At 31.2% G+C, this 24,758-nt stretch overlaps 5 protein-coding genes and 1 pseudogene across 5 annotated transcripts; 5 read left to right on the top strand and 1 right to left on the bottom strand.

The window, feature by feature from the left end:
- Nucleotides 1-2,560: 2,560 nt before the first annotated feature.
- Nucleotides 2,561-6,200, bottom strand: LOC112744621 (COBRA-like protein 1). The gene is made up of 6 exons (XM_025794295.3): nucleotides 5,922-6,200; nucleotides 5,590-5,669; nucleotides 4,401-4,866; nucleotides 4,157-4,310; nucleotides 3,008-3,240; nucleotides 2,561-2,876 (listed from the first exon to the last, which is right to left on the bottom strand). The coding sequence occupies exons 1-6, from the start codon at nucleotides 6,010-6,012 to the stop codon at nucleotides 2,659-2,661; spliced, it is 1,242 nt and encodes a 413-aa protein (XP_025650080.1). The 5' UTR covers nucleotides 6,013-6,200; the 3' UTR covers nucleotides 2,561-2,658.
- Nucleotides 6,201-7,917: 1,717 nt separating this feature from the next.
- LOC112744622 (uncharacterized) lies at nucleotides 7,918-11,846 on the top strand. Its single transcript, XM_025794296.3, has 6 exons — nucleotides 7,918-8,469; nucleotides 8,925-9,306; nucleotides 9,528-9,724; nucleotides 10,784-10,928; nucleotides 11,032-11,185; nucleotides 11,343-11,846. The coding sequence occupies exons 1-6, from the start codon at nucleotides 8,429-8,431 to the stop codon at nucleotides 11,366-11,368; spliced, it is 945 nt and encodes a 314-aa protein (XP_025650081.1). The 5' UTR covers nucleotides 7,918-8,428; the 3' UTR covers nucleotides 11,369-11,846.
- Nucleotides 11,847-13,740: 1,894 nt separating this feature from the next.
- LOC114925249 (coumaroyl-CoA:anthocyanidin 3-O-glucoside-6''-O-coumaroyltransferase 2) lies at nucleotides 13,741-17,005 on the top strand. Its single transcript, XM_029292565.2, has 2 exons — nucleotides 13,741-16,192; nucleotides 16,332-17,005. The coding sequence occupies exon 1, from the start codon at nucleotides 13,741-13,743 to the stop codon at nucleotides 15,151-15,153; it is 1,413 nt and encodes a 470-aa protein (XP_029148398.1). The 3' UTR covers nucleotides 15,154-16,192; nucleotides 16,332-17,005.
- On the top strand, nucleotides 15,490-16,720 carry LOC112744620 (coumaroyl-CoA:anthocyanidin 3-O-glucoside-6''-O-coumaroyltransferase 2-like). The gene is made up of 3 exons (XM_029292564.1): nucleotides 15,490-15,571; nucleotides 15,618-15,851; nucleotides 15,984-16,720. Exons 1-3 carry the CDS (start codon nucleotides 15,490-15,492, stop codon nucleotides 16,718-16,720), a joined length of 1,053 nt encoding a protein of 350 aa, XP_029148397.1.
- Nucleotides 16,598-19,896, top strand: LOC140178381 (coumaroyl-CoA:anthocyanidin 3-O-glucoside-6''-O-coumaroyltransferase 1-like; annotated as a pseudogene).
- On the top strand, nucleotides 19,375-23,570 carry LOC140178780 (coumaroyl-CoA:anthocyanidin 3-O-glucoside-6''-O-coumaroyltransferase 1-like). Its single transcript, XM_072216034.1, has 4 exons — nucleotides 19,375-19,386; nucleotides 19,489-19,626; nucleotides 22,889-22,900; nucleotides 23,019-23,570. Exons 1-4 carry the CDS (start codon nucleotides 19,375-19,377, stop codon nucleotides 23,568-23,570), a joined length of 714 nt encoding a protein of 237 aa, XP_072072135.1.
- Nucleotides 23,571-24,758: the final 1,188 nt, after the last annotated feature.

The raw sequence follows: 24,758 nt of genomic DNA, 5'->3' as shown, positions 1-24,758 counted from the left end.
GTCTTGTGTATATAACAATTTATTGAATATTAATTAGTGATAAATTTTTAAATGAAATTCAGGATTACGATTGATTAATATTTTACCTGTCTGAGTTAAGGAATAGGTAGAAAATTAAAAAAAAAACAAAAGAAAAAAAATTATTTTATGCGATATTCATAAAATAAATACTAAAATATAATAAACATTTTCGTTTTCATATTCCCAAGTGAGAAAAATGGAGTAATACTGAATAATAATAACATTTACGAGAATTCATGTAACTTACTTTGTATTAAGTTTCCATAGGGCATGTACGTATATTAGTACAATTTTTTTTTTTACAATCTTCAATCGGTACGACATAATCTTGTTTTAACTTCTAAAATTTTGGATAATGTAGAAATAAAATAGGAGTTCTCATTACCAGCTCCTTATATAGTATGTATTATCACGTTATTTCTATTAATGAATTCATGGTAATTCAAATTATAAGTTAATCGAGTAATTAATTTAATCGTTTCTAAAATAAATATTGAGAATTTAAAATTAATTTTGTGTCTAATAATTTATTGAATAATAATAATTTTTTAAATAAAATTCAAATTCGATAAATATTTTATTTTACTGATTGGAGACTACTGTAAAAACAAATTTTATTTTCTATCTTCATTGTTTCCATTCTTAACCAAAATGGAATTTTAACATTTTCCTTTTCGTGTTAACACCAACGGCCTTCTAAGTTCTAATGCAAGAGACTCGCTCTAAATTATTTCTTAAACATTTCTAAAGTTATTCACTTATGCCATGTTCTGTTTTAAGCCATAAAATAATTATATGATCAATTTGTTGCACCTAACATATGAATTGTTTTTCCTCATGGTTGTAGATGACAATAGAATAATAGAACTAGACGAATTTTCTTAGTTTTTATTAATGTGAAACAGCTATTGATTAATCACCCGATCAATATCGAACCAACTAAATATGTAGATTCTTGAAAGCAACCTGTGGCATTGGGTCAGCTCTTGCATTAATTTCTTTTTCTTTGTTTATTTATACAAATCAATATTTGTCGTTAATTGAATTACGATGCTCTAATCAAATACACGTGTCAAATAGTGATTGGAGGAACAATGTGGAACATAAGATGGACCTCATTTTTGTGTCGGTGGTAATTGGTGTCTCGATTTGCATGTGATGGAATCCTTGCTTTATAGGGGGGTGTACCTTACCGACACAACTTGACTCTCCTAAGGTACAACCTCTTCAAGCGTTCCTAATGCACAAATTAGTATGCTGATAAGAATCATTTATATTCTATCTGTGAAATATAAAATATTAAAAAATAGCGTTTATATTTAGTATATATATAATGAGGATTAAAAGAAATTAGTATACAAGTTTTTGTTACTAAAATATTCTTTATCATATATATTTATAAAAAAAATTACAATTTGTAAAACATGAATTCAAGATACCTTTTTGTTAAAATATAAAGTATATATTAATTATTTTAACTAATCTCATATTTATTATTTTTATACATGTTTAATAAATAAAAAAATTAATAAATACCTAAGAACTTATTAATAACCAACAAAAATAATGATAATCTGGAAAATGGTACAATTATATGGAGAGTGGAGAGTGGAGAGACTCTCAACAATTGTTCATAAACAAATAAGAAGTAGAGAGTGGTTAAGAAATTTTGATTAGGCGTGGCAATAAATGAGTTTACTATCACTAGCTCATAGTGTTCAATGAAAATGCATAAACATTGGATTCACTATGCATATATATATAGAGAGAGAGAGCGAGAAAGAGACATCAAAGAGTTCATTATACAACAACTTGGACAGACATCCATATCCATTATTTAGGGATATAAATGTTTGTGTTGTCATAAACTTAACTTGTCTTGTATGTTGGGCTGTGTTAGTGTGTTAGAAATATCAAAAATGTCATTTGTAAATTAAAATTAGCTACTAAAATTAGCTATTAATGTATTTGTATATAAATATGTGTGGTTTAATTTGTTTTTAATGTATATTTATATTATAATATATATTTTATACTAACTACTAATTTTAATATCTGATTTTAGTGTACACTTAGTATAGTCGTAGAAATATAGAGAGACATGAATGGGAGTGCCAGCATTGAGACTTGTGTGTGTCTCTAAGCTCTCACATGGGGGCTACCTCTTTGAAATATAATTCTCACATATACATACACTACTCTTCAAAGATGTTTATATATTATGGTGAATGCTATGATGCCTATCACTTTGTATTTAAATTATTAAAAAAGGTAAATAAATAATATTTAATAAATTTTATATAATTTATTTTTTATTTTAAATATTTTATTTTTTATTTTAAAAGAAAAGTTAGACAATTTAGGCACCATAATAAAAGTACCATAGAACTCACCATATATTAAATACAACTTAATGCTGAAAATGCATCATCTATCATTCATAATTAACAGAACATGTTTGTAGGGAATGTATCTTTACATATAAAATGATATATATAAATCTTATCTTTTATGCATAGATTTAAGAGAGTCTAGCTAATTGATAGTAAAAATCAACCATATTATATGTAACTTTTTGCAAAACAATAATAAAGTGTTTAATTTGTGTCAATTAATAAGTAATGTTGTATCACAAGTTCAAGCATAATTAGGCAACCATGGATAAGCATCAGGTGGTGGCATTACACACTGGTCACCATTAAAATAGATCCTTAGAGGGAAACCCCAATCTTTCTTCAAACTCAAACTTGAGTTATTATCCTTTCTAAATAGTACCTCAAATTCTACATTACCAGCTTCAATGAGAACATTATTGTAGAACTTAATTCCCCAAACCATAGCCAGATGAATACCATCTGTTTAAAACAATAATTAAACACAATTAAATTAAACGACAAACAAATAAATAGTTATAAATATTTTTATCACATGCATTTAACATGTTGTAGGATTTAAATGCAATAAGGATCTTACTTAGGTTACTTACCTAGAGGAGTAAATAACTTGTACTTTAATCCGAAAACTTGAGTGAGATTATTGTTGAAATTAGGGTGTTGAATAACCATGTTCCAATCTGAATAATTCATCCTATAATTGAGATTGGAAATAGTAACATTCACACGCCAGTAGTTCTTGTTATTAAGATTAAGGTGCCAGTGGACACTGATTGGACACATATGATTACTACATTCAACTGAAGGATTCTTTCCGGTATCTGTTCTGTAATGTACAAACAAAACAGAAATACAATTCAGAATTAGACCAGATATTCAATTAGAGTAAAGTATCGTTTTTATCCCCAACGTTTGGGTAAGTTCTATTTGTATCCCTAACGTTTAAATCGCCCTATTTGTATTCTTAACGTTTATAAAAGTGATTCAATGTTATCCTATTATCAATTATAATAACAAATCAGATTATATTTTTCAATTATTTTCACTTGGATGTATTCATTCTCAATTAGGTCTCACTTGGATGTGTTGATGTGTTCGATTTTAATATTATACCCACTATTTGTGTTTAGATTTAGTTATGTCCCTAGAAAAGTGAATTATGTAAATGTTGTAGGAATTAGTTTCAACATTTGATGAGCTATTTTTCGGAGTAGATTATTGATTCTATCCCAGACATTTGTATTCTAACTTCAAGAAGAGATTTTTAAAACTCAAACTAAAGCGCTCGTGATGTTTAATTGACGGCAGGATAACATTGAATCACTTTTACAAATATTAGGGATACAAATAGGACGATTTAAACGTTAGGGGCGCAAATAAAATTTACTCCAAACGTTGGAAACAAAAATGATACTTTACTCATTCAATTATTTGGTATAATAAATTATAAACATATTTTTTTATTTATTAAAATGACCTATATAAAACAGTATGTTTTTAGTTTAGGACTAACTTGTGACTTATGTAATAAATCAACTAAATCAGCCATCAAACTAGTCATTATGTATTTACACATTTTGAATATGTATATTATATTCTAAGATGTATTGACTATTTGGTGACTAATTTGTAATATATATGTAGCTTAATAATTGTTGACTCAAGTGAAAGGGAGAAACATTGAACATTATATACTTTAGGAAGTTATATAAAATCTTAGTTCCTAGAAGGAAATCACTTACTTGACACAGGTTGAGTTGCTGTGCTTGCAGGCACATGAACATGTTGGGCAAGGCACTGTAGTATCATTATAAAACGTTGAGAGGGAGACACAGCAAGTGGGAGTAGATTCTTGAGCTAGAAAATGTGAATACGTGCATGTCACATTCCATGTCACTGCATTTACTCAGAGTAACACACATTAAGGTCAAAGGGAAAAATCATAAACAATGAAAGATTGATGATCTAGGTAATTAGATGTCTTACTTATTGCTTGGGTGACTCTCCTTTTGTCTGGTGAAATAAACATCGTTGGTCTAACAATCTTGGCCGGGCCGCAAGTATAACCCAAACCGGGTGCATAGAAGGTGAAGTTCCTTGGTACTTGGACGGTTCGGTTGGTGGTTCCAGCATGACCAACAGTGAGTTGAAATGATGCAACCGAATTGGTTGGATCCTGAGTCCATGAAGTAAGCACTCCACCTTTGCAACAATTTGGAAGTTTTTGGTTGTAAGGTGTGTTGGGAAGTAAATCCACAACTGTTGGATTCTTTTTACAAGAATGTGGGAGGCTTATTCCCTTAAATAACCTTGAACAGTTTCCTTGTTCAGTGGTCATGGCTCCCTTGATGTTCCATATAACCTCTTTGCCGGCCCGCCATGCCCATGTTAATGACCAGCCAGGTGCAGAGATATGGCGATATTGTTGGAAGTTGTTTATTGTAACAACAGCCTGTTCTTATATTCAGTAAGAACTAGTTATATAAGGTTTTTATAGTATTTTATAACAGTAGTGCTAAGGCCAGTATATTTTGTAATTTGTAATCATCAATTAATCATTATTAATAATTTTAATGGTGTGAGATTACATTTAATGGTATAGAATTATACACTTTTTTTTATGGTTAAATGCCGACTAAATTTTAATAAAAGTACTGACTCGAGACTTTCTCATTTTATAATGTGCAACAAATATTTAGTTTGTTTCACATAATATTACGAGATTTTCTTGGAAAAACTCTGTTTTCATGAAGTTGTCATCAAAGTGACAAAGAATAAGCAGAACAAAAACACTAATGTCATAGTTTAATAACACTTTAGATTTGTATACATTTTTTTCTACAGTATTTCTCAATTTGGTAAGTTAATGACTAATTCGCCATATATCAAAATTTCATTTAAAGATCTGTTACTGCTAATAATTGTTGCATACATAAAGCATATTCGAATTTCCAATACTTATTTAAGTAGATAAGTAAGTTAATCATTCCACCCATCTAAATCAATTATTCAACTTTACGAGATAGTCATAGGTAATTACTAAAATTCAAATATTCTATTACGTTTATAGTATCATAGAGTTGTTGAAATTTAAAAAATAAATTAAAATAAGGTGCTCTGTGCTTACGCAATTTGATTATGAATAGGTGAAGGAATTGTAAAAAACTTTACTTACAACATAACCATCAGGTGTCCATCTAATAACATCCCATTTGATTGTGATATTTCCATTTGGGTCAAGTGCATCATAAGCTTCTGAAATATGCAACAGCTAATTAAGTTATTATTAAAGTAAAAGAAAGGAGAAACAAAACAAAAACTATATTACTAACTACATATATTACTCATCTTTGCATATTTACTATATATTCCTATAGAATAGAATGATTCCATGGACAAATTCAACAGTTGGTGCCTAAGATCCACGCACTAATTAAGAAAGGATCGAAGTCCAAACATGTGATGATGAGAATAGTGAAATAAAGCAGCAATATCATTATCATATACCTGATGAAGAGAAGGAAAGTAGGAATAAGAACACAAAGCAATAGCAAGTATGAAGTGCTTTGTGCTCTATCAAAGAGAACCGCATCATCATAATCAATGTGTTGTTTACTTGGAACAAAATAACATACCAGTTGCTGCCAATGATAATGTTTATAAGCAAAGGAAAGTGATGATATCTCTTGAACTCATCACTATGAGTTGGATTTTCATTTTTCTTTATTCACCATTTTTCAAAATTCTTTACTTAAAATCGCTGGTCAACTCGTTCTATTCAGAGTGTTCAAAATATTCATTAGGATTGTTTAGTACAGCACAAGTTAGTTGACTTTTTCCCACTACGTAGAACTAGCTAGGACGCTAGAAATAAAAGTCCATAATGCGAAGAAGTCGGAGTTGTTTAATAATCTTGCCTACCCTACATAACTAAGAATAAGAGGGAATAAAAGAAAAAAAAAATGAAAACCCCGGTACAGTAGATGTCTTTAAGTGAAATTGATAGTCTAAAATCATTAAATATCAATTTAATCAAATCTATCAAATTATCTAATAATTTTTAATTATTAACTTCATATGAAGTTAACTATACGTAATCGTAAGTCATAAAAAAAAATGTTAAAGTCAAAAAGCCAATGACATATGAGTTATATATATGTATGTAATGTATTAGATAAATTCTATGGTATTTATAAGAGTTAAATCTCAATTTTGCCTCTGAAATTTGGCTTAATACTTAAAATGACCCCATAATTTCGTTGGCCTCAATTAGAACCCTAAGTTTACAATTGTGGCTCCAGATTGTCCCTGCGATCATCTCCGTCACCGGAATGCTGATCTAGCGCAATTGCATGACATGGTGGACACTACTTAAACGAAGGTGTATTAGTTTCGCGCGCAAATCCTTTGGAAACCACGTAATGTAAGGGTTTTCTCGATATTTGGCAACTTATGATCGTGGTAGTGGAAAGAAAGAGAGTTTTAACCCACAAAAAACTGAAACGACGTGGTTTCCAAAAGGTTTGGGCGCGAAACCAATGCGCCGTCGTTTAAGTAGTGTCCACCGTGTCATGCAATTGCATCAAATCAATATTCTGGTGACGAAGATGATCGCAGGGGCAAGTTGGAGCCACAATTACAAATTTGGGGGTTCTAATTGAGGCCAACGAAATTATGGGAGTCATTCTGAGCATCGGGCTAAATTTCAGGGGTCAAATTGAGATTTAACTTGTGTTTAATTTTTATCTAATTTATTTATTATGGAAAATTTTAAATATTTAATAATTATTTATTTTTATACTTTTAAAATTAAATATTAATTTTTAATATTTTTAATAAGTTAGACAAATACTTTTAGACACTATAGTAATCACCAATATATTATGAAAAAGTCTACTTAAAAAAAGAAGATTTGTAATCGATAGATCTATATAGTATAAAAAAGTTTTCAAGTATACCTATATATCAGTATTTCAATGATTTTTAGCTGTTAATCTTAATTATATATATTATATATATTTTTTATAATTAAGATCTACGGTTAAAAATTTTTTGGAGAGAGAAAGATTTTCTCTAAAGCCACAATAGATCTTAATTTTTTATAAGATTTTTTCATCATGGATCAATTGGGATAAAAAGTTTAAGAACATTCATTTAATCAGTTTTTATCATTGAAAAAAGACACATAAGTCTTATTGTTGACTAAATAAAAAGACTTTATGTCTCAATAAAAAAATTATTTGTTTCGTTTTTTCAATAGTAAAAACTTTATAATTATTTAATTTTAATTTAAGACTTATTTGTTCATGCAAAAAATAGTTAATATATAAAATATTTGCATAATATTTGTTACACCTGTAATATGCGAATGTAAAATGATGTAAACTCAAAATTAACTCTATAAAAAGTTGACTTCAACTGGAATAAAACGAAAAAAGGTTGACTTAAACATTTCCATGTATGAGATAAATTAGCAAAGTAAATATGGAGAGAAAAACAAGGGAAAAAAAAAAGAAGAAAAAGAGTTGAGCTGAAAAGGAAAATGGAGGAATGAGCGAATGAGGATGCAAATGAGGAAATGCAGGGTGATGTTAAACATCCATCTCCAGCAACAGATTAGAAAAAAGGTGCGAACGAAAGAGGAAGATTCTGCATCTTAGAAAAGAAAATATAGAATAGAAAATTAGAAATAGAATAGAGTAAAAAATAGTCAAAGTTAAAAAGCATGGAAAACATTGTCTTTGAACATTTTCGAAGGCGTGCTGCCTTCTCCCACAAAACCGCGTATGCCGTATGCGCAGCCTTTTCCCTTTACCATTCTTCCACCAAACATTAACATTAACATCCACAACCTTAAACCTTAATCACCCAATTCCAGCAGATTTCAGATGTCTTGTTCTTGCAAAATTGTTGTTCTTACCATTTAGGATAATTTGCCTTTTGATCTTTTGATCTTTTGTTCTTCATTTTTGTTCTGATTTTTCTGAGAATATTGGATCCTTCATTCCCTTCAAATGGCTCAATCATTTGGTCAAACTGAAATCAACTGGGACAAGTATGCTCCTTTTTTCCCTTCCTTTTTCCATGTTCTGCTTTACAACTTAATTTTTAATTATTAATGGAATTTGAATGTTGATATGATATTGGTTGTTGCATTTTCGCATACCCATTACTCGAAAGTTTTTATCTTTACCTTTGCTATCAATTGGGGGTGGGAGAAATCATAGATTCTGATTTGCTAGCTTGTAACGGTGAGAATCAAGCGAAATCCGTTCAAGGGGAACTGCAATTTTTTTTGCTTTGAGGGAAAAAAAAAAGAATGTAAATTTATCAACTTGATTGGATATTTGTATATTGGAGCTGTTGAAGATTGAAGATTTAATATTGAGGCATCTTTCCCTTGATTTGGTTTTGTGCTTTATCTATCTCATGAATGTTGTTTTGGCTCTTTTAGCTGAACCTTGCATGTGCTAGCTCTGTATCCTAATCAAAGTTCACTCAATTCTGCAGGCTAGATAAAACTAAGTTCTATGTCATAGGAGCTGGCCTCTTTACCGGTGTTACGGTAGCACTCTACCCGGTTTCTGTTGTCAAAACAAGGCTGCAGGTTGCTACAAGGAATACTGTAGAGAGAAGTGCTTTCTCTGTTGCAAAAGGATTGATCAAAACCAATGGCATCCCTGGTTTGTATAGAGGGTTTGGCACGGTTATCACTGGTGCAATCCCTGCCAGGATCATATTCCTAACTGCTCTGGAAACCACAAAGTCGGCTTCCTTCAGAATGCTCGAACCGTTGAAGCTATCTGAAACTACCCAGGCTGCCATAGCAAATGGAATTGCAGGCATGACATCGTCACTTGTAGCCCAATCTGTATTTGTTCCCATGGACGTGGTATGAGAATCTAATTCATTTGCAATGTGCTCCAGAACCAAATCACTAACTAACAACCAGATATACAATTGATATGAGTTTGGTGATATATACAAATACATCTGTCGTTGAACAGCAGAACAAGTTATTTTAGACAGCTCAACAGTCTTTTATGCTTTTCTATTCTTTTTCTTTTTTATGAAAATATGAAATTATAGTATCTAATCTTGAAAGATATTCAGGTTTGCCAAAAGTTGATGGTGCAAGGATACGCAGGCCATTCCCAGTATAGCGGGGGTTTGGATGTTGTTCGTAAGGTTTTAAAGACCGATGGTATCCGAGGATTATATCGAGGTTTTGGTCTATCTGCTATTACTTATTCTCCTTCAAGTGCTGTATGGTGGGCAAGTTATGGTACAAGCCAACGCCTAATGTGGAAGTAAGACATAATAATTCCTTCTCCAATTGTTTTTATTTAGTATTTATTGTCAAATGGTAAGAAATTCAATTTATTCCCTCTCCAATTGTTCACTAATAGAAGGACCCTTCTATTTGTTTGCCAAGATTTGATAATAGGGAGGAGTTACACTCCTATTTACCGATGATCTTATTTAGACTTGTATTTAATATTTAATGGAATTTGCTACTGAATCTTTTATTTTTTTTTTAAAGGGTTAGACAATTTTGGTGTTACTTTCCATGTCAATGAACTTAATTGGTGTCAACTTTCTTTATTCTGTATAGATTCATAGATTGAATCCTGCATGTTTTCCTTTAAAAGTTGGGTCAATACTTAGATATATAATTATTCATATGGCTCAACCTAATAGTTTAAGTATTGGGATAAGTGCTTTTATGATAAAGCTTCTATGACTAAAAGTTTATAGTTTAATTCTTCTTAAGCATAGGGTGAAAAAAAATATCCTATGCAAAGTTCACATATCAAGTCCAAAAGAGGCTTTTGCATTAGGGGCTATATAACCATTCATGTACTTCTAATAGCTTAAGCTTTTAGGATAAGTGATTTCATGTCAGTTTTGTCTTTGATTCCTTGATTGGTATGTTCTATATATCTTCCATCTTATTAGAGTAACAAACATTTGAAAAACATGGATAAACTGAAAAACCACTAGCATTGTGCGTTGCTCAAATATGATAGAAACTCTTGAAGTTTGATCTTTTAGCTTTTTAGATCATTGATGAATTCAGTCTCAAGGGATTGAACTTTATCATGCTGCAACTGCATCTGTGTGCAGGCAGTACCTTGTGTTAATACGGGAATGCTAGAATTTCCTATTGGCCAAGAGAATCGAAGAGTCTCTGAAATGGATAACCCAATTTTGCAGTTATTTTATGAGGGATTTATTCTTTCAACTTTTTAGGATTGATGAATTTTATATAGGTAATAGGGTAATGAACTTCTAGTACATTTGCATACCGATATTTTGATGTCTACACTATTATTAAACGACTAATTAGCACATGGCTGCATGGACAGATTCTTGGGACATGATAGCCCATCCGACGAAAACCCGCCTAGCGTGCAAAAGATTATGTTAGTTCAGGGTACTGGAGGGATGATTGCTGGTGCCACTGCATCCTGCATTACAACCCCATTGGATACTATCAAGACACGATTACAGGTTTGTTATACAATTGAGTTTTAATGTGGAAATGTTAGGTCTTAGGGGTGTGGAAAATTTAAGATATTTCCTTATTCATTTTTTTTATCTGCATGCACTGCAGGTGATGGGACATGAACATAGAAGCTCGATAAAACAAGTCGCGAAAGATTTAATCAACGAAGATGGTTGGAAAGGCTTTTATAGAGGGTTTGGTCCGAGATTATTTAGCATGTCGATGTGGGGTACTTCGATGATATTGACATACGAGTACCTAAGTAAGAAATCCTATCCCTTCCTGTGATTACATTCTCTTTATGTATTGTATCTGCACTTGAATATAAGTTCATCATTTTGTTAGTGTCTTATAGTCTAGTGTATGCAAATATTGGAATAACTACTTATCTCAATTTCAATTCTTTTTTCTTTGATCAGAGCGTGTGTGTACTAAAGATGAATAAAGGCATTTTAGTCTGCAAGCTTTGTCTTCTGTTTTGTAACTAGCCATGAATAATTGACAAGCACAGATTGGATTATAAACCTACACCTTCAGCACTGGAGTTGCTGTTCTACATTTATCATCAGCAGCTTTGGAAGATTAACCTTTTTTGCATTTAAGCTATATATACTAAGTACTAACAGTGACAGAGTGAAAAAATTACTGCTGGATTTGTTGCAGCTAGAGATGTAATAAGTTCATTCTTTTATATGACTAAATTGTATTCATGTATTCATTTTTGGCTGTGCCTTGTATAATGTATATTTATTATATGGAAGGAAATCAGAAATAGATTGTAATGAAATATGAATAATCAATTAGAAACTCTTAAATCTGTGTGTGCAACTATGGATGTGTTGCATACATTAGAAACAGTTTTATGCACAACCATGCATATATTATTATATATGAATAACATTTGTTTTTCCCCTTTAATAATATCACTGGTTGTCATGTCTAATTGTCTAGCTTATTATCTAAGCGAATATGATTCACTGTCCTACAAATTTTACATGCGATGCTGCATTTCCTGTATCCATCTAATGCATCATTTATTAGGTCATTTGTCAGTGACGGATTTAGAAAATTTTAGAAAATTTTGATAGTGGGAACAAAATATATATATATATATATATATATATATATATATATATATATATATAACTTTTATAATAAAAATATTCTGTGTACATAAAAATTAGTTATTAAATTATTTATTAATCATTATGTATTCGTATATAAATATATGTATTGTTTAATTTATTTTTAATGTGTATTTTTTATTTCAATATATATACACAGGTAGTTATTTTCGATGTAAATATAACATGATTAGTTTTTATAATATCTAATTTTACAAATTAAAACACTAAAATAATTATTTATAAATAGGGTAAAGTACATTTTTTGTTATTAAAGTTTGACAAAAGTTTTAAAAATATTCCTAAATTATATTTTGTTTCAATTTTGTCCCAAAAATTTTCGATTTGCATCAAATATACCCCTAACAGCTAATTTTTCAAAAAAGTTAAGATCGATTCAACAACAATTTCATAAAAACAATTCCTCAACACAAGCAAATCAAACATAATTTTCATGCATTATTGTTATATTGGTCTTAAATTTTTTGAAAATTTAGCCTCCAAGGGTATATTTGATACAAATCGAAAACTTTTGGGACAAAATTGAAACAAATTAAAACTTAGGGGTATTTTTAAAACTTTTGCCAAACTTCGGAGACAAAAAATATAGTTTACCCTTATAAATATCTTTCTTTTTATATAGGATAATACTACATATTCATATTTTTTTGTTAACCAAGTCCAATCAAATTTGTCTAAGACAACAAAAATCAATTATGACTAATATTATTTTAAGTTTTATTGTTTAACTTGGTTAAACTTAGTTCATAAAAAGACTTGGATGTGTAGTATTTCTTTTACATATATATAAGTAAATACTTATTTAAAAATTTACTTCTTATACAATTAGAAGTCAATTCTTATTGAAATTCATAGTTGAAAAATTTCTTTCAATTAATGTAGTTACAGAAAAAAAATTAAAACTAATATAAAAAAAGATAAATAACACTCTTTCGAGTTGATTTTTAAGAAAAAACACAAATTTTATTTAAATTGAGAATTGATCATTCTCTAATATAAAATGTTTAAATTGACTATGAAGTACTAAAAATTGAGTAAAAAATTATTGTGGAGTCAAATTTAATAATTTAGTGAGGACAAATAAATATTATTATCATATACTACTCAAAAAAATTTCAAATCGCCTCCACACACATATACATACATCCGTCCCTGATTTCTTGCATAGCTTTTACTCCTAAAATAATTTAATATATCAAACTAGATTATTATCTAACAATTTTTAACTATTAAATTTATATAAAAATAATTACATATTAGTTTTTATCTCCAATAATCTATCCATCAATTTGAATCCCTCTAAAGTCCACACTACTTAAATAATGTGCCTCTGGATTCTAACCTTTAGGCTTTATCTAGTCATGTGTATATGTTGAATAACTTTCATAACAAAACAAAATAAAATGATATTACTAGTTTTGTCATTTGTGCATGGCCCTATGCTACTACATACAATATCATCAACTAGTATTATGTAATAAAAATATTTTATTCTCAACCTAACAATTGGTCAAGTGACTAGAGTAGTTTAATTAATTTTGTTGAAAATGGGAACAAAATCTCTCTTTTTAAGGAGTGTCTCTAATAATCTATCCTCATCTTGTCTAAACGTTCATGCATTTGATTCATCTTTTCCTCTAATTCTCTTTGGCATAAAGTTTCCATTAATTTCATGGCTAACAAGGTGAATTTGATAGAGAAGTGTCAAGTTGGTCCTCCACAAGGTTCGGTTCCTTCTCCAACCTCTATTCCTCTTTCTTCCTTTGATCTTCCATGGCTATTATGTCCTGTATCATGTAAACGCATTTTCTTCTATGAATTTCCTTACCCCAAAACACACTTCTTACAAAAAGTACTTCCAAATCTAAAACAATCACTTTCACTCACTCTCAAACACTTTTTTCCTCTCTCTTCCAACATAGTTTTCCCTCCAAAGCCACAAACCCCTCACATCCTTTACTTAGAAGGTGACACTTTAACTTTTACTGTTGTTGAATCCACAACAACAAATCTCAACAACCTCGTATCTCACACACCAAGAGATGTCACGTGCTTGGACCCTTTTATTCCCATTTTGCCCTCACCACATGTTTTAGAAGATGGCACCTTGTTCATCACTCCTATGGCCATTCAAGTCACTCTCCTTCCAAATTCTGGTTTCACCATATGCATCACTTTTAACCATGTGGTTTCTGATGGAAGATCCTTACATAATTTCATCAAGTTTTGGGCTTCACTTTGTATGTCAAAAAAGGACTTGTCTTCTTTCCCATTTCTTGATAGGGACAAAATTGGAAATTCAAATGAACTTAAGTCTATTTTCTTAGAAGAACTTTGGAACATGCCCTTAAATAGCATAGGTCACATGGACTTTGTTCCTAATAATAATGTTGCTAATGACATGGTGAAACACACCATTGTGTTGAGGCGTGACCAAATTGAAAATTTGAAGAAACTAGTGTCTATTAAGTGTCAAAGCCTTGGTCTAGGGACATTGTTGCATGTGTCCACATTTGTTGTGACATGTTCTTTGATTTGGGTTTCTAATATTAAATTAGAATGTACCCAAATTAGTGATGAATTTCCTAATGAAGATGAAGAATTATACATGATGGTGTTGGCAGATTGTCGTTACTTTAGTGAAATGAAAATTCCCTTAACATACTTTGGAAATTGTTTGGTTAGTGGCTTAGCTACAATGAAAAGGAGCAAGTTAGTGGGGCAAAATGGTCTTTTTGAGGCAGCTATTGCTATTGGAAGTAAAGTTAGAGAATTGCAATGTGATCCCTATAAGGGTGTTGAAACATTGATGTCAATATGTAGGAATGTTGTAAGAATAAGGCAGCGTTTGTTGGCTATTGCAGGTTCACCAAAGCTAGGTGCGTATGAGAGTGATTTTGGATGGGGAAAACCTAAATTGAGTGAAGTAGGTCATGTAAATTCTCCAGGAGTATTCTCCCTCTCTGATTGTAGAGACATAGAAGGTGGAATTGAAGTTGGGATAGCACTTGAAAAGAGTCACATGCACAAATTCAACATCATTTTGAATGAGCTTCTTACAAATCTTGTACTTCATCAAGATTGAAACACCTCTATTTATGTGTTTTTAGAAGAGTTTAGAGATCATTATTCTTGTACACGAACATTTGCTTATGTATTTGAGTTTATCAAACAAGTTGAAAAGTCTATGTGTTATTTTTTATTTTCTCTCTCTCTCTCTCTCCTTATCTCTAATGTTTAATTATATACTTTCTTTTTTTGTCATGCTTTGACTTTGACCAAGAGCTATGAATGCATAAAACTTCTCTCATTCTCTGTAATAGAGTAAAGATACTACCTTCTATTATTATATGGCCATTTCTTGACTTGTTCCTCAAATCAACCACCACAATAATTCTATACCCAAAGTTTCCATAATACCATGGCTAACAAGATGAATAATCATAATGATTATGATCACAAAGTAAAGGTGTTAGAGCAGTTCCAAGTTGGTCCTCCACCAGGTTCTGTTCCTCTTTCAATCTCTATTCCCTCATATTCTCTACTCAGAAGGTGACACTCTTCCTTTCATAGTTGCTGAATCCACAACAACAAATCTAAACAACCTCGTATCTGACACACCAAGAGATGTCACGTGCTTGCACCCTTTTGTTCCCATTTTGCCCTCACCACATGCCTTAGAAGATGGCACCTTGTTGATCCCTCCTATGGCCATTCAAGTAACAATCTTTCCCAACTATGGCTTCACCATATGCATCAACTTCTATCACGTGATTGCAGATGGTAGATCCTTTCATAACTTCATCAAGTTTTGGGCTTCAATTTGAGGGTCTAGAGAGAACTCTATTGCTCTGCCACTGCATGACAGAGACATGATTATTCAAGACCCAAAAGGGCTTAACTCTATTTTCTTAGGAACATTATGGAATTCTCCGAGAAAAAGCACCTTGACTATTGTCCGTGATGTTCCTAGTGACATGGTGCGCCGCTCCTTTGTTCTAAGGAATGATCATGTTGAGAATTTAAAGAAGTTAGTGTCTGCTAATTGCCAAAGCCATGGTTTGGTGGGGACATTACATGTGTCAACGTTTGTTGTGACATGTTCTTTGATTTGGGTTTGTAAGGTAAAATCAGAAGTGATGAATACTCATCCAAATGATGATGAAGATTTATACTTTTATTTTTGGGTTGATTGTCGCTACCTTGCTAAACTGAAAATTCCTTTGACATATTTTGGAAATTGTTTGATTAATGCAAACACAGCTATAAAGAGGAACAAGCTAGTGGGACAAAATGGTATTTTTGAAGCAGCGGTTGCCATTGGAAACAAGATTAGAGAAATGCAATCTGAACCGTATAAGAATGTTGACACATTGATGTCATGTTTTAGTAAATTTGGATCAATGGAGCAGCATGCTGTGGCTATTGCAGGTTCACCAAAGTTTGATGCGTATGAAACTGATTTTGGGTGGGGAAAACCTATGTTAAGTGAGGTGCTTCAAGCAGATTCAAGATTGGTCACCCTTTCTGATTGTAGAGAAAAAGAAGGTGGAATTCAAGTTGGAGTAGCTCTTGGGAGGACTCAAATGCATAAATTCAACTCTATTTTGGAACACCTCCTTGCTGATATTGCAATCAAGGAGGGTGAATAATTAATTTCCTCAAAAGTAATAATTATGAGCTTTGGCTCGTATATATCTCCAGTAGCTACTATATATTTTAATCTCTTTTTGTGGCCATGGTTATTTATTTCAGTAAGTGGAAGAATTATGTTATTGGGATTCAATTGCAATACCAGGTCATGCATGTTCAGAGAATAATTGGTCATTTGGTCTTATATTTTCTTTTGTTAAATAAGGTTTTTTTTCTCAGGATTAATTATTCTATCAATTCCTATAATTTTACTGAATTTTTAATTAAATTTTATACTTTTGTTCTTTATGATTGGGTGTCTATACCATATCAGATTTTATAATTAAGTTTTTATCGTAACAATTATAAAAACCAACACAGTAATTAAATATTTTTTATATAAGTTTTTATTGTATTTTGATCTTTATGATTCTCTTAAAATGTATATATAATTTTGAAAGAATTTAATTTAACACCTATAATTTTATAACACCTGTAATTACACCATTATTATATCTGATATCATGTATTTATTTAAGTTCTTTATGATGATTGGCCATTTGGCCTAACAATTTGTCCGATTGTAGTGTGAAATTTTGACTTTCACAGTTTCACTAGAGTTGCATTATTATTAAAATATCTGTCATGATAGAGACAAGTCTTTTTGTCTTTCTTGGATTTCTTTTCTATATACTAACCATATCTTGAATCTTGCAGTTGTTCAAAAATAATAAACCACAAAGTCTCCATGGCTAACAAGTTGAATCATGATGACACAGTAGTGAAAATCATAGAGCAATGTCAAGTTGGTCCTCCACCAGGTTCTGTTCCTTCAACCTCTCTTCCACTTACTTTCTTTGATCTTCCATTTTTATGCTGTCCTGTTACATGTACACGCATCTTCTTCTATGAATTCCCTCACACCACAACACACTTCATGCAAACACTGCTTCCAAATCTCAAAAACTCACTTTCACTCACTCTTCAACACTTCTTCCCTTTATCTTCACACATAGTATTCCCTCCAAAGCCACAAGCCCCTCACATCCTCAAGAGATGTTACAAGCATGTACCCTTTTGTTCCTGAGTTACCTCAAACAATTGCCTTACAAGATGGCACCTTGTTGATCCCTCCAATGGCAATTCAAGTCACTGTTTTTCCCAATTCTGGCTTCACCATTTGCATCAACTTCAGCCATGTGGTCACCGATGGAAAAGCCTTCCACAGTTTCATCAAGTTCTGGAGCTCACTTTGTAGGTCTAAAGAGAATAATCTTGTTGCTCTGCCATTGCATGATAGAGACATCATTCAAGACCCAAATGAGCTTAACCCCATTTTCTTAGAATCAGTGTGGAATTCTCCAAGAGAATTCATCATGAACCCTATCTATAATGTCCCTAATGACAGGGTTCGCCACAGGTTTGCGTTGAAGCGTGAACAAGTGGAGATTTTGAAGAGATTGGTTTCTACTAAATACCAAAGCCTATTACATGTATCAACATTTGTTGTGACATGTGCTTTGATTTGGGTTTGTAAGTTAAAATCATCAGAAGATGATATAAAAAGTAGTGGTAATGATGAAGAATTATACCTAAGTTTTTGGGTAGATTGTCGTTACCTTGCTGAATTGAAAATTCCCTTAACATATTTTGGGAATTGTTTGGTTAATGGCGTTGTAGGAATTAAGACCATCTCCAGTAGGGAACTCATCCCAGTTCTTGTTTATGGCCCACCTGTCATAAAAAGTAACTCCACATCAGCTTTTGCGTCATAAACAGTAAATAGGAACTCAAAACATCTCTCTCTTCTCCATTAGGAGGAACTAACTTTAGTTCCTGTTGTGGTCCCACTTAATTAATTAATTAAAATACTTAAAATAAATGTAATTTATTTTTTTCAATAATATAATTTAAATTTATAAATTTAAAAATAATTTACAGTTAAAAGATACTAATATTAAATAAATTCATATATAACAATAATACAAAATATATAATTCGAGATTATACTAATTTGTAAAATTACTTAATACAAAGAAAAATATAATTAAATTTTATAGTTGACGACAAACATTGTAAAATGGCCTTATATGTTCAACAAATTCTCTTTTAACTGTCTATACTACTGCCTATTTAATTATTATAATTATTAATTAATTTAAACTAATTTATAAAATTACTTAATATAAAAAATATAATTAAACTAATTTACAAAATTAATTAACATACATATAATAGGTATGTAATATATATTTTAATTTATTTATATATAACATTTTTTAATTCATTTATATGTAACATGCAACAGTTATAATATATATGTATATAATACAATTATCATTTTATGTATATGTTTTAATTTAATTTTATTTATTGACATTCCATGTGTCAAATTTTTGTTGGAGGCTGAGAGTTCCTCTGAGCAGGAACTCTCCTCATCGATCCATGTGAAGGAACTCATTTGAGTTCACACTCCAACAGGCAAAAGTGCCCTTGTGTCAGAGAAGGAACTTGGGATAATTACCATTGAAGTTGCTCTAAGAGAAGCAAGCTAGAGGGGCAAAATGGTATTTTTGAAGCAGCTGTTGCACTTAGAAGCAAGATTAAAGAATTGCAATCTGGTCCTTATGAAAGTGCTGAAACATTGATGTCATTTTTTAGTAAATTTGCAACAATGGGGCATCTCGTATGACGGGAATTGTAGGTTCACCAAAGTTGGATGCATATGAAAGTGATTTTGGGTGGGGAAAACCCAAATTGAGTGAAGTACTTCTTGTAAATTCTCCAGAGTTGGTGTCTTTCTGATTGTAGGGACAAAGAAGGTGGAATTGAAGTTGGTGTAGCATTTGGGAGGGCTCACATGCAAAAATTCAACACTATTTTGGAAGAGATCCTTGCTGATATTGCACTTCATGATCATGAAAAGGTTCAAGTTTTCGGCTAGTTTTAAATAAAATATTTAAGGGTTTTTATTTTAGTCTATCGTTCTTGATGTCTTGCAAGGATTTTACTTTTAATTGAAGTAATGGTATTTGCCATTATAAGATGAGACGACAAACAAAATAAATTACAAGTTTGGTGTAGTGCAAGTCTTTTAAGTCCCTTAAATAAGTTGGTATATATGAATAAAGAGATAGGAGTGGAACCTAATATGTATAATTTTACCAAAAAATTGTGGAAAAGTATTGTGTCTCTACGGATTGAGTTGTTGACGTGGTTTATAATTTTAGAAAGATTGAATCCTAGAGATAGATTATGTAAGTTTAAGATTGTACCAAAAGCAAAATTTTTTTGTGTATTATGTAAGAAAAAATTGGAGACGGTATATCACTTTTTTTTTTTTTCTCGTGTGATTGTATATGGAAAGTGTGGGGATCAATTTTGGTGGAATAGAGTGTGAATTGGGTTTGGCCACCAACCACCAAAAAATGCTTTGAGGTGTGGATAGATAGAAAAATAAAAAAAGATGTGAAGGAAGTGTGGATAGTGTTATTTTTTTCTATAATATGATGCATATGAAGATGTAGAAATAACATTATCTTTAATAATGGAGTGTTGGTATTAGAAACGTTAAAAGAGGAAGACAAGGAAGTTGTAGAATGTACAAATTGATGGTGTCGGTAATTAATGTGTTTATAAGTACAAATATTAAGTTTAAGATGAATAAAAAGACATAAGAAAATGATTTATGATGATTTGCTGTTTAATACTAGATTCTATTTTTTTTTATTTTGTTGTCCTGTTTATACTGCTATTTTTTAGAATTGGGTGGAGATGTAATTATCTAAAAAAATTTCCTTAAATAAGTAATATGATTTAAATTCTATTTTAATTCTTGAATGTGTTATATGACACCACTCTTATTTAAAAATAGAATTCATCAGTCAGCCCTGTTCTACTAGACAACTAGTTAACCCTTTTAACAATGAATATCTTAATTTTACCCAAAACCTAGAAAAAAATGATTTAACCATGTTATGTTTTAAGAATAAGTTTAATGTTTAAACAATTTTATGTATTTAATATATTAAAAAAGTAAAAAATGATTTTTTTTTAATAATTTTTACTAAAATATTTTTTAACAAGACTTTAAAAAAAAAAAGAAATTATAATTTTTAATTAAACAGAGATTTTTACATATGAATGCGTCATTTCCCATACTTCATAGTTTATAGGTCGCGTTTGATTTCTAGATCAGAATAAAATATGAGATTGGAATTTGGAACAGAGACTAACGCGATTTATGACAGGAAGATTTACCACTGAAGCGATATACCTATTAAGAAGGATGATGGAGAGGTATTGTAGTAATAAAAGGGATCTACATATGGTGTTTATTGATTTGGAAAAAGCGTATGATAGGGTACCAAGGGAGGTCTTATGGAAAGTTTTAGAAAAGAGGAGAGTAAGGATCGCATATATTCGGGCAATTAAAGACATTATGATGGGACCACAACTAGTGTGAAGACTCAAGGTGGTGTGACAGAAGAATTTCCTATTGGTATAGGATTAAACCAGGGATCATCTTTAAGTCCATACCTTTTCACATTAGTCTTGGAAGTTCTCACAGAGCACATCCAAGAGCCTGTGCCATGGTGCATACTTTTTGCCGATGATATCGTCCTTATGGGGGAGTCAAGGAAAGACCTAAATAAAAAGTTGGAGTTATGGAGAGAAGCTCTAGAAGTGTATGGTCTGCGCATAAGCCGTAGCAAGACGGAATATATGGAATGTAAGTTCAGTCTGAGAAGGGAAAACCCCAATATAGAGGTGAAGATTGGAGAAAACACCCTACGAAAAGTTAAAAGTTTTAAGTATCTTGGGTGCATCATACAGGATAAAGGAGAGATTGAACAGGATGTAAATCATAGGATCCAAGCAGGTTGGTCAAATTGGCGGAGTGCATCTGGTTTTATATGCGACAAAAAAGTACCTTTAAAACCTAAAGGTAAATTCTATCGCACCGCTATAAGACCGGCTATGCTGTATGGTACAGAGTGTTGGGCGGTTAAAGGGGAGCACGAACATAAGCTGAGTGTGGCAGAGATGAAGATGTTGAGATGAATGAGTGGTCATACGCGATTGGATAAAATAAGGAATGAAGATATAAGGGAGAGAGTTGGAGTAGCACCCATTGTGAAAAAGATGGTTGAATCGCATCTCAGGTGGTTTGGACATGTGAGAAGAAGACCGATAGAACATCCAGTCAGAAGGGTGGATGAGATGGAAGATAGACAAAGGGCGAAAGGCAGAGGAAGACCTAAGAAGACCATCCATGAGGTGGTCAAACGAGACCTACATGTAAACGGTCTCTCTGTAGACATGATACATGACAGAACACAATGGCGTCGTTTGATTCATGTAGCCGACCCCACTTAGTGGGACAAGGCTTTATTGTTGTTGTTGTTGTTGTTGTTGTTGTTGTTGTTGTATATATACATAAGTAGTTATTTTCAATGTAAATAGAACATGATTAGTTTTTATAATATCTAATTTTACAAATTAAAACACTAAAATAATTATTTATAAATAGCGTAAAGTACATTTTTTGTCATTAAAGTTTGACAAAAGTTTTAAAAATATCCCTAAATTTTATTTTGTTTCAATTTTGTCCCAAAAGTTTTCGATTTGCATCAAATATACCCCTGACGGCTAATTTTTCAAAAAAGTTAAGATCGATTCAATAACAATTTCATAAGAACAACCCCTCAACACAAGCAAATCAAGTATAATTTTCATGCATTATTGTTATATTGGTCTTAAATTTTTTGAAATTTAGCCTCCGAATGTATATTTGATGCAAATCGAAAACTTTTGGGACAAAATTGAAACAAAATAAAACTTAAGGATATTTTTAAAACTTTTGCCAAACTTCGGAGACAAAAAATATACTCTACCCTTATAAATATCTGTCTTTTTATATAGGATTATGCTACATATTCATATTTTTTTGTTAACCAAGTCCAATTAAATTTGTCTAAGACAACAAAAATCAATTATGACTAATATTATTTTAAGTTTTATTGTTTAACTTGGTTAGACTTAGTTCATAAAAAGACTTAGATGTGTAGTATTTCTTTTACATATATATAAGTAAATACTTATTTAAAAATTTACTTCTTATACAATTAGAAGTCAATTCTTATTGAAATTCATAGTTAAAAAATCTATAATGTCCCTAATGACAGGGTTCGCCACAGGTTTGTGTTGAAGCGTGAACAAGTGGAGATTTTGAAGAGATTGGTTTATACTAAATACCAAAGCCTATTACATGTATCAACATTTGTTGTGACATGTGCTTTGATTTGGGTTTGTAAGGTAAAATCATCAGAAGATGATATAAAAAGTAGTGGTAATGATGAAGAATTATACCTAAGCTTTTGGGTAGATTGTCGTTACCTTGCTGAATTGAAAATTCCCTTAACATATTTTGGGAATTGCTTGGTTAATGGCATTGTAGGAATTAAGAGAAGCAAGCTAGTGGGGCAAAATGGTATTTTTGAAGCAGCTGCTGCACTTAGAAGCAAGATTAAAGAATTGCAATCTGGTCCTTATGAACGTGCTGAAACATTGATGTCAATTTTTAGTAAATTTGCAACAATGGGGCATCGTATGACGGGAATTGCAGGTTCACCAAAGTTGGATGCATATGAAAGTGATTTTGGGTGGGGAAAACCCAAATTGAGTGAAGTACTTCATGTAAATTCTCCAGAGTTGGTGTCTCTTTCTGATTGTAGGGACAAAGAAGGTGGAATTGAAGTTGGTGTAGCATTCGGGAGGGCTCAAATGCAAAAATTCAACACTATTTTGGAAGAGATCCTTGCTAATATTGCACTTCATGATCATGAAAAGGTTCAAGTTTTCGGCTAGTTTTAAATAAAATATTTAAGGGTTTTTATTTTAGTCTATCGTTCTTGATGTCTTGCAAGGATTTTACTTTTAATTGAAGTAATGGTATTTGCCATTATAAGATGAGACAAACAAAAACAAATTACAAGTTTGGTATAGTGCAAGTCTTTTAAGTCCCTTAAATAAGTTGGTATATATGAATAAAGAGATAGGAGTGGAATCTAATATGTATAATTTCACGAAAAAATTGTGGAAAAATATTGTGTTTCCACCGGTTGAGTTGCTGATGTGGTTTATAATTTTAGAAAGATTGAGTCCTAGAGATAGATTATGTAAGTTTAAGATTGTGCCAAAAGCAAAATCTTTTTATGTATTATGTAAGAAAAAATTGGAGACGGTATATCACTTTTTTTCCATGTGATTGTATATGGAAGATGTGGGGATCAATTTTGGTGGAATAGAGTGTGAATTGGGTTTGGCCACCAACCACCAAAAAATGCTTTGAGGTGTGGATAGATAGAAAGATAAGAAAAGATGTGAAGGAAGTGTGGATGGTGTTATTTTTTTTCTATAATTCCATGCACATGGAGATATAGAAATAATGTTGTTTTTAATAATGGAGTGTAAAGATAAGAAAAGATGTGAAGGAAGTGTAGATGGTGTTATTTTTTTTTTTTTTTCTATAATTTGATGCATATGGAGATATAGAAATAATATTGTTTTTAATAATGGAGTGTTAGTACTAGAAACGTTAAAAGAGGAAGATAAAAAGTTGTAGAATGCACAAATCAATGGTGTTGGTAATTAATGTGTTTATAAGTACAAATATTAAGTTTAAAATAAATAAAAAGACATAAGAAAATGATTTATGGTGATTTGATGTTTAATGCTAGATTCTATTTTTTCTTTTATTATTGTTGTCCTGTTTATACTGCTGTTTTTTAGAATTCCCACATTCTTTATAATTGGAAAGAAGATGTAATTATCTAAAAAAACTTCCTTAAATAAGTAATATGATTTAAATTCTATTTTAATCCTTGAATGTGTTATATGCCACCACTCTTATTTAAAAATAGAATTCATCATCAGTCAGTCCTATTCTACTAGATAACTAGTTAACCCTTTTAACAATGAATATCTTAATTTTACACAAAACCTAGAAAAAAATGATTTAACCATGTTATGTTTTAAGAATAAGTTTAATTTTTA

The sequence above is a fragment of the Arachis hypogaea genome, chromosome 14 (assembly GCF_003086295.3).
Source record: "Arachis hypogaea cultivar Tifrunner chromosome 14, arahy.Tifrunner.gnm2.J5K5, whole genome shotgun sequence".
Lineage (NCBI taxonomy): Eukaryota > Viridiplantae > Streptophyta > Magnoliopsida > Fabales > Fabaceae > Arachis > Arachis hypogaea.
This window is presented reverse-complemented; position numbering and strand designations above follow the sequence as displayed.